Source organism: Neolamprologus multifasciatus, chromosome 6 (assembly GCF_963576455.1).
Source record: "Neolamprologus multifasciatus chromosome 6, fNeoMul1.2, whole genome shotgun sequence".
Classification (NCBI taxonomy): domain Eukaryota; kingdom Metazoa; phylum Chordata; class Actinopteri; order Cichliformes; family Cichlidae; genus Neolamprologus; species Neolamprologus multifasciatus.
Window position 1 is genome coordinate 3,890,520 of NC_140444.1, and position 9,645 is coordinate 3,900,164.

At 42.0% G+C, this 9,645-nt stretch overlaps 1 protein-coding gene across 6 annotated transcripts; it reads left to right on the forward strand.

Moving 5' to 3' along the window:
• Positions 1-2,774: 2,774 nt before the first annotated feature.
• On the forward strand, positions 2,775-9,262 carry LOC146516177 (uncharacterized). Of its 6 annotated transcripts, none has more exons than XM_085162780.1 (4): positions 2,775-2,795; positions 4,272-4,903; positions 5,034-5,141; positions 6,198-9,262. In XM_085162780.1, exons 2-4 carry the CDS (start codon positions 4,280-4,282, stop codon positions 7,410-7,412), a joined length of 1,947 nt encoding a protein of 648 aa, XP_085018906.1. In that variant the 5' UTR covers positions 2,775-2,795; positions 4,272-4,279; the 3' UTR covers positions 7,413-9,262. The 6 variants fall into 6 exon arrangements, with proteins under 6 accessions (XP_085018906.1, XP_085018900.1, XP_085018903.1 ...); XM_085162774.1 differs by lacking the exon at positions 2,775-2,795 and adding an exon at positions 3,063-3,219; XM_085162777.1 differs by lacking the exon at positions 2,775-2,795 and adding an exon at positions 3,226-3,389.
• Positions 9,263-9,645: the final 383 nt, after the last annotated feature.

Genomic DNA, 9,645 nt, shown 5'->3' on the forward strand with positions numbered 1-9,645 from the left:
TGAGTGTGTTGTGAGCTTTTTGTTCACATTTGCACTAATGGTGGGTCTGCCTGGACGGTCAGCAGGGGCTGAGCTGAAGGAAGGTTTGGTTGCACAATAAAAACTGTGTCAGCAAAGCTGCATTAACTCATAGTGAAGTGAAAACAAAGATTAAAATATAAATTTGTGTAAAAAAAAACAAATCTGCAATTATAGTATGGTGATCTATCTATAATGTACTTCTCATTAAAACAAAAATGTATCGCTTTGTTCTAGCAAAATATTGGGATGTTGGATGCTGCATGAAATATTTTAGATATTGCAATTTAATTCAATGTTCTATTGTGAATATGTGAATTCAGTGTGTGTGCAACAGTGTTTGGCACCATCTAGTGGTTGATTGGATTTACTGCAATTAAGTTCACTCCACCTTTGACAAAATAAGAGCTTGGTAACTTTGACCACCCAAAAAATATGGTAAATGGCCTGTATTTGTATAGCGCTTTTACTAGTTCCCCCTAGGGACCCCAAAGCGCTTTACACACCCAGTCATCCACCCATTCACACACTGGTGGAGGCAGCTACAGTTGTAGCCACAGCTGCCCTGGGGCAGACTGACAGAAGCGAGGCTGCCATATCGCGCCATCGGCCCTTCTGGCCAACACCAGTAGGCGGTAGGTGAAGTGTCTTGCCCAAGGACACAACGACCGAGCTGGGGCTCGAACCGGGAACCTTCTGATTACAAGGCGAACTCCCAATTCTTGAGCCATGATTGCCCCAAATCATAATTAGGTGTTATAATGAGGGTGACGTTATAAAGAGCATTAGTATAAATGAGCCTATCAGCATTATGGGTGTAAATATTTAAAGCGTTTAACCACATCTGACTGCCTTCCAGTGGTTTATTTATGCATGACAGTAACCCCATGTTTTACATTTATGAATTAATAAAACTAAAACAATCACAATGAAATTGAATAATTAAATTAAAAGATATTTTGCTTCTTTTAAAAACTGCTTTTATTACTAACAAAACTGAAAAGCAGAGAAGGAGGAAAATCTGTGCTCCGAAACGTGTTTATGCAAACATATAAAACTAAAAATAATGTTTGCTGTGGCGCACAAATATAAACTTTTTGTTAATTCAATATACTGGTGCCACATGTTACTGTTTTTAAATTTAAAGAATCACAACAATGATACAGTTTATTTCTAGGAGGATCCTATCACTGTGGAGGGGTTTGTGGGCCCCTATAACAGTGGTATATATGACTTTCTCTGGGATGGAGTTACCGAGGGTCCCACCCTGCAGCGAGGCCTGGATAAGGGACTCTAAAAATAACACCTTTTGGCTGAAGGGGCCTTGCTCAGCTGAGGTAAGTCTGAATGAGCACGGAGGCCAGAGCTCCTGGAGAATGTGTCCTGACTACCTGGCCTTCTTGGATGGGGTGCTGGAAGGTGCCCCATCTGGGAACTCCTTAAGCGGCAGTCTACTCAGTCTGTATCCTGCTTTGCTATCGGACTTCTTTGACAGGTTTCCTGTAACGAATACCATGTTCAAGCATACAGGTATCCCTAAGTGCGCTTGACAACAGGACCCCTAGGTTGTGAGTTGACATATATATTTTGAGGGTGCGCCGAGAGCATCTGTCAGGGAGATCTTCTCCAGAAGAACTTTGACAGCAGGATGGCTGTAGACAATAAGTGAAAATAGTAAAAAAATACTAAATGTTCCACACGTCTGCTGAGGCGACTGGAGCAGCAGCTGTAAGGTGAAAGGTGAAACGGAGGAGTGACTGGCCTTTTGATCTCCTGTGGCAGGCTGAAAGCAAAAGCAGTTCTAAAAGGTAGCTAAAGCAAAAACTCAAGTATGGGAGGAGTTTTGCGAAGCAATGGAGCAAGACTCCTTGAAGATCTTTGATGCTGCTTCCCCAGCAGATCACAGGGAAATATAATACTCTCACCACAACTGAGTGGTAGAAAGTCTCAGTGTCATTTACCTGCACACACTGAAGGGTCTCGGCTTCCCTAGGAACCGAGTCGAAGCCAACTTCCAGTTCAGCCCACTTTTGATGTGGATGCTTTGGTTGTGTCCTTTGGGGCATCTATGGCTCAGGAGCTAGAGTGGGAAGTATACTAATTGGAAGGTCAAGGATTCAGTCTCCTCCAGGCTGCATGTCAAAGTACCCTTGGACAAATTGTTGAGTTAACCCCAGTATTGTAAGTGTGCATGAATTTTAGATAAGACAATATTAGATAAATGCTAGATAGAATAACGTGTGTGATTGGGTGAATGAGGCTTGAGGCTTTGAGTGCTCAGTTAAAGTAGAAAAGCACTTTATATGGCTTAATGTAGCTGTCCTCTTCCCTGCATATGAAGTTAATCACCATCTCTCCAATCTTATCCACATTCAGAACATTCCAGACCAAAATCATCCTCTGCTCTGTCTTCCTCCTCTTCCTGCGCATTACTAACACATCTAACCACTGTAGAACTTTCATCAGAGTATTTCTGATAGTTGCATGACGAGAAGTTGTTCTGAGGCTGTGTAAGGTAAAAAGAAATGGAGACAGCACAGTCCCCTGTGGAGTTCCTGTACTGCAGATCAGCGCCCAGTCTCACATGTTGGAAAAGTCTGCTGTCCTTGTGGCTGCAGAGCTGAATCAGGAAATCAGAGGATTGTTTTTGGCTGATGTGTTGGCTGAGCAGTCACCTTGATCTCACCTTGATATTACAACAAAAAGGAATGACTTAAAGGTCCTCTCAGAAACCATACATCATCCTCTTCAACATACTGTGCTTTCACAGTGGGCCAGTAAGTACCCCACAATTATGTACTTATGTATACAGTGCCTCTCTGTGCCTCTGTTGTCTTGTATTTTCTGTGTAACTCAATTAAGAAAATAAAAAAAAACATTTTTTAAAAACACAATTAAATGTGAATTTTCTTACTTTTTGACGATAATTTCTTGTGTTTAAATGTTATCAATAAAGTTGCGTTAAAAAGTAGTTGAACCCATTTCTTCATCCCCGGGGGGAGATTAGAAAAACAAACCTCCTGGAATTCAGTCAGTGCCTGTTTTTAAAATGCTGTCCGACTGTATTTAACATTTTGTGAATGTTTTTAGGAAACGTACTTACTGCTAAACATATTTTGAGCAGTTTTCCTCGGTTTCATTTACCCAAGGGAGTGTGTGTTTCCTGATTTGTAATGAAAGTGGAGTCATCCAGCGGAAACGGTAATTTTACGTTAGCTCGTTAGCTAACCACCGCGAATGCTGCTAAGTAGGTTAATCAAAAGCAGGGGCAAAGCTTTAACTCCTGCTGATTTAACTGCACTTTAGGACGAGAAAGTTTTCGCAGACGAAGCGATTTTAGCTGGAAATACTATCCCGTCGATGATACAGTTGTAAGTTTGATATTTCTCCTTTTGCTAAAGCCAACTGAAGCTATTCCGTGGCCTGCTAACAGGCAGCTGCTGCAGCGAACGCTAACGGTCAACGCTGTTAACGTTAGCTCGGTCACGGCATACCGAAAGCTCCATTAAGCCAACTATCTAAGCTCTGGGATGCCTGAGCGTCCTTTCAGAGAATTCTACAGCAGGTGCTTTTACACGTAGCTTCTATTTAAAGACACACCCGCGCCTATACTGTTGGTTTGTGACTCCTGCTGTATGTTCATTTTTAAAAAAATGTTTATTTTATGTTTTGCTGGATATTTTTGTAGACTCATTGTGACCTACATTTGCTTGTTTCTTTCAATCCTGTTGTGATTATCAAGCATTTATGATCTAGGGGGGAATGCTTATCAGTGTGATCTCTGAATGTAAACCGTAGTAGCATTGAACAGTGAGCTGGCCTGTTTTACCACCTCATAGGCCAGATCTGCAGGCAGCATATGAGGCTATCTTCAGTTTAACCCCGACTTTGCAGAAGAATTGCGAGGGTAGTTATTACCAGAACGCTATTAATGGTTTAGCATGTCATGAATGTGGCTTTCTTCTAACCTGACTCGATCACCATGGTAACTGATGCTAAACATTTAACCTGAGGAGTATACATGCGTCTGTCACATAACTGGCACAGAGACAGACAACCATTCACACAGTTTACAATCACAAATTTTTGGAGCCAATTTCTTTGGCGTACCGCCACAGGCACAGAATAACTGTAGAAATCCTGACATATTCCAAGTGGAGAGCACTTTGTTTGCCTTGTTAATACAAGATAAGTGGTTGTGTTTATTTGAAGTCTGACATTATTCAAGTTTATTCTCTTTTTGTATCACTCAGGTCTGAGGATGTACGCAAACAGATCTGAACACAGTTCCAGGCGGCAGTACAGCGAGAGAAGTTCACGGCAACGGGATGAATATGACAACAGATGGGACAAAAGGCGTGACCCTCCCAGAGACATGCCACGGGAGTCGTATCATAAATATGGTGGGGATGGACGCAGCAGCACAGAGAGGAAAAAAAGCAGGGAGTACAGTGAGTCTCCGAAGAGGCTGTACAGCAAAGATACACTGAACAGGGACCGGAGCAGGAAGAGCCCGGCGAGGAGACGCATGTCTTCACCAGTGCGGGACCCCTCTGACAACAAAAAGCAGAGGTTTGCAGATGACGACGAGCGGGATTACAGGTACAGGCGTGAGGCTCAGGAGAAAACGTACAGGCCTTCACCGGACAGTTTTTCACGGTCGCATCTAACCAGGAATGTTGAAGATACGTCACCACAAAATGAGGATTTCAAGTACAGGAAAACACCTCAGGACTCCAGGCACAGGCCTCTGCATGAGGAGTTCCCATACAGGCAGCTAAATGATGAGTTAACATACAGACGACTGTCGGGGTCTTACAAAGATGGAGATGAATATGAGAGGGGCCGGGATCCATCACAAGAGAGGGCACGATCACAGGAGAGGGTAAGTTTACATGATTGCTTAATGAGGGTTGGACAGGTTTTAATTGTGTGTTTGCATCAGTTTGAATAGTGTTTTAATTCCAAGTAATCATTTTGTGGTTTGATTAAAAATATTTATCCATGTCAAACAGAGTTATGTCAATCCTAGAGAGAGGACGGACAGTCCTCTCACTTCTGTATATGATGAGGATTATCGCCAAGCTGGAACAAGATTTCCATTGAATGGTTCGAACCGACAGGTGGGTTTGACGTTACACATGTGGATAAATCTTTATCACTTCAGACGTTTTGCTTGTAATTCCACTTGTGTCTCTGGCCACCAGATCAGAGCTTTGCTGGCCCCTTGTGTGGTTTTACTGATTTGTAATAAAAGAAGCAAATATTCATTACATCATACGCTGCTGGGTAGCCGAATAACAACAACAATAATAATTAATACATGCGTAATAAGACAGGTTTTATTACTGCAGTGTGGTAAATGCTGAGTGTGTTTACTACACTGCATTCACTCCTGCATGTATCTGAGAGAGGAGGAGGAGGAGGACCGGTGCTCCTCAGCCTGCAGTTTGGCTAATTGCAGAGAGTGTTTATTGTATTCTTGCATTATCCCAAATACTTCTTCAGTATTTCTTGAATACTTCTACTGCATGAAACGTTACACTCATGCTGTAGCCACCTTGCTGTAGATTGGCACCTTCTCAGAAGTGTAACTCGAGTTGATAGGCCTATTTATTAGTAATAGCTTGGCACTTGACTTCAGCACACGTGTATTTCTTATTCTTTATGAACTTGTGAAATTTCTGACATGATGCAAAAATAGAAGTCTACCAAGCAAAATGCGTTTAACATTTTAATTTTGTCTGCATTTACAACATCTACAACACATGCAGCACAACACACACAGTAAAAACACCACCATGAATATCAGTATATCTGGGCTCTGATCCCATAGCCCTGTTCACCTGTAACCTGACATAAATGAAATGACCACTGTAACGGTTTATCAATATGAGTGTGACAACGAGACGGGATGCACATCAAAACTGGCCTCAAAGTAGACAGATTAACACAATAAACAGCTACAAGAAGAAAACGAGGTGTAATAGGCTCTAATTGTATTTCACTTGCTCATTATTCTGCAGTAGCTTTACAAATCCGCTCTCAGATGTCACGTACACGGCTGTTTCGTGTTTGATTTGCTTTCAGAAGTGTCTCAGAAAATTGTGTGAAAATGTTTAACCTTCCAGAGATTTGTTTGACTCTTATACCTGTGACGTTTGTGTGCTTCCCATCAGTCTTTTGAGAGTGATGCACCCAGTCGAAGCGCAGCTGTTTCTGAGCAGAAGTCAACCAAAGGCTTCCAGCGTTTCCTCGACGTGCTAAACAAGGGCGTGAATGTCGACGTTCTCACTAAGATTGTGACTCAGGCCTCGGACGACGACGATCAACCCGTTTCTCAAACCTTATTACCGAGCCCTGCTGATCATCTGTGGTCTCCAACTCACAATGCTGGGAGGAATCAAGGAAGCCACCAGGATAACAGCTACTGGAGTGAAAGCGAAAGGTCCCGCAGACCAGTTTCCCCGGAGACTCATCGAAGGTCCATCAGCCCAAAACGGTGCCCACTCTCTGATGAAAAGCCCCTTCAGGGGAATGATGGCAGGGAAGCCTACTTCCGCAGCAGATCCAGGTCCCCCTTGGTGGTGGAAAGGGTGCCGCTGCCACCTGAGGATGAACACAAGCGTAGGCAAATGCAGGATGTGCTGCAGGCCATTGGCATGGATTTGGGATTTGAAGAGCTTGGCCAAATGTCTCATAGAATCCAGGAGCGGCTGTATGGGAAGAAGGATGGTGATTTGGCTCGGAAAGTTGGGAGGGAGAAGGGCACGAGGCGACCGATTTCCCCGAGACGTCAAAGTAGAGCATCATCATCATCGAGCAGATCTAGTTTTAGCCCCTTAAATCAGAATTATTACAGTAAAAAAGACTCGTACAGTGCAGAGAGGGACGTAACAGATGTGCATCAAGTATACAAAACTGCTGAGTATGACCAGAAGACGAGCAGCAGCACAGTACAGGACAGTAAGAACTGCGAAGGGAAATCTCAGGAGAGCGCTGCTGCATTACAACCATTTTCTCCTAATTCCTCATACCCTTCACCCAAACCTCCATCTGCTCCGGTGGTGCCGACGTACCCTCCGGTCAACTGCTCACCGATGCCATACCCACCTGTCCCGCCAGCTGTGCCTCCACCAATGCCCCATGTTGGTCCGGGGGTTATTATGCCACCCTTCGTCCCGTACCCCGGCCCCCCGCCTATGAACATGTATCCAACCATGCTCCCGCAAGCGAGCCACATGTTCCCGCATCACGTTAATCATCCACAGCCGCCGTATTTCAGCCAATCAAATGTAAGTGCAGTTCAGCCAGTGAACACAACGCAAAAATCCAAACCACCGACAAGGCCCCGCTGTTTGCAGGTTATTCAAACCAAAAAAAAGGCTAGATAAACGAGGCTGCGCAGGGTGGAAGTGAGACTTTGAAACTGACTGATGGAAACAGCTGGGCCTTCAGGGAGTCTCTTTTTAACCACAAAACACGCGTTTGAAGCATCAGAGAACATCACAGTGAACATTTGCAAGCAATCAGGCCAGCAGCAACTAAGAGAACAACACAATGACATTATCAGCTACTGTATCGTGAGTTTGATGACAAACTGTAGGTGGTGCTGCAGCTCTTCTTGATTCTCGGTCTGCTCTCATACCCATCACACATTCACTAGTCTGCCACAACATTAAAACTGCCGACAGTGGAAGTAGAAACAGCTCGGGTCCTTGAATTCACACGGATGCTATTTTGACATTATTACAGCTTTGATGCAGACCAGGCATTGGGCTGATGGCAGCAGCCTCCTCTTGTATGGCAGTGCAGCCCGTTATACTACAACAAGTTATTAAGCCAGCCTACGAAGCTGGACCACCGTAATTCTCCGAGGCTCACAGGACCCAAAGGATCCACTGCTGCGTCCGCTCGGAGGTCCTGCATGCATGCCTGGACTCCTCAGGCAGTATGAAGCAGGTGGTTTTAATGTTGTTTGGTTGGTGTAGCTTATAATAGCCCGGTCATTCTAGGAAAAAAAAAATAAAACAAATACTGAAAGTACAAAAATGTGTTATTTTGTTAAAGTTTTACTAAAATTTGATGCATTTTATTTTTGTGGACATCTTATTTGTCTTTATATAGGAGCCTTTATGTTCATTAATTAGCTCAAAGGCCAACCTACAACTACAAGACATGCTCTACACTTCTGTCTCTTTACATATTTTTCTTATTCTGTAAACATGCAGAAATTTGCTGTATAAATATTGAACTGGATAATATTAAACAAAAAAGCAAATACTTTGACTGCGTGCTGAGTTATTGAACGTGTACAGATTTACTGTGGCGCTGTTCTCGCCACAACTAACTAGAAAGGCTCTGTAATAGAAAATATGAATTTCCAATTTTGTTTTTAAACAATGATTTAATCAATGAATTTGGCTGACGTTTTAAACCCAGAGCACATTTCTTTTACAGGAGAAAAAAGCCTTCGGCCAACGAGAGAGGCGAAACTGGTTTCAGCTGTTAACCTTCAGTTTAGTCCAACCACAAGCAGCAGATAGGAATACAAATGTTTTTTTTAAAAGCTTTATAAAATCATGTTAAAATGTCTGAGGTAGGGGAAATTTATTTGAAATAATAATTTATAATTATTTTGGTTAAAACGTTTAAATTATAGAGACTCTATAAGATGCTCTATAGATGCTTTATAAGCAATACTACTCAAAAATGAAATTATCGTTATAGCAGCCAAAACATGAAAAAGTACTTTGGTCAATAAAATAAATGAATATAACAAATTAGTTCACAAAGTAACAAATTAGAATAAATAATGACATTTTCAATATAAAATTAGAGCAGTAATATTGAATAAAGTATTTGGATATATTTCTAAAAATGTGATTTTTAAAATAGAGCCAAGACTCAACATGTAACTTTAAATAATAGTGAGGTGAAGTTAATCATAATAATGATGATGATGATAGCCTTATTTATGGAAAAAAACAGTGTATACAAAATGCTTTGAAGCAAAATACTAACTTCAAACAGAAAAGATCAAATCAGAGCTTTTAGGCTCCAGACCCTCACGACCCTGAAGGAGGACAGTAAAGGATAAATGACTGAATGAATGAATGAATTTGTGTATATAATGAAGGGAAATATACTGAGTAAGGAAAAAGGCATGTTGCAACTGCAATTTTTTCTCTAAGGTTTAATCTCAGGAATAATGGTTCAATACATCGTCATAGTTAAAGAATTATGAATGTAGAGAGCATTTACAAACAGCTAAAAGGTGCGGAGTAGTTGTCAGTTTAAAACCATCTGAGGCTGGAGTCTGAAGGGCAATCTTTAAACAGCGATAATGAAATGTTTTTGCTTCTAAATGCATTTATTTTTATAAATAGTTTTATTTAGTAAGTAAATTTATAAAATGATAATTCTTTGCAAATGTAGCCCAGGAATCTTTTTTTTTCGGGGGGTTACGACCACCTGACCTGTTTTTCTCCTGCAGTGTCAGTACTCTGTCCTGCAGGGGGCGCTGCTGTCACATTTCACTCCCATACACCACCGAAGCAGTGTGATCAGTAATGGCCTCTTTCTGTTATCACCAGAAGCTCGTTTAGCTTTAATGGTTTCCATTTT

Excerpts from the sequence above, each read along its gene's own strand:
- LOC146516177 (XM_085162774.1), top strand. The coding sequence starts at position 3,192 with ATGAAAGTGGAGTCATCCAGCGGAAACG. Across the intron at positions 4,904-5,033 it reads GGGCACGATCACAGGAGAGG|AGTTATGTCAATCCTAGAGA; the intron begins GTAAGTTTACAT and ends CATGTCAAACAG. Across the intron at positions 5,142-6,197 it reads TGAATGGTTCGAACCGACAG|TCTTTTGAGAGTGATGCACC; the intron begins GTGGGTTTGACG and ends GCTTCCCATCAG.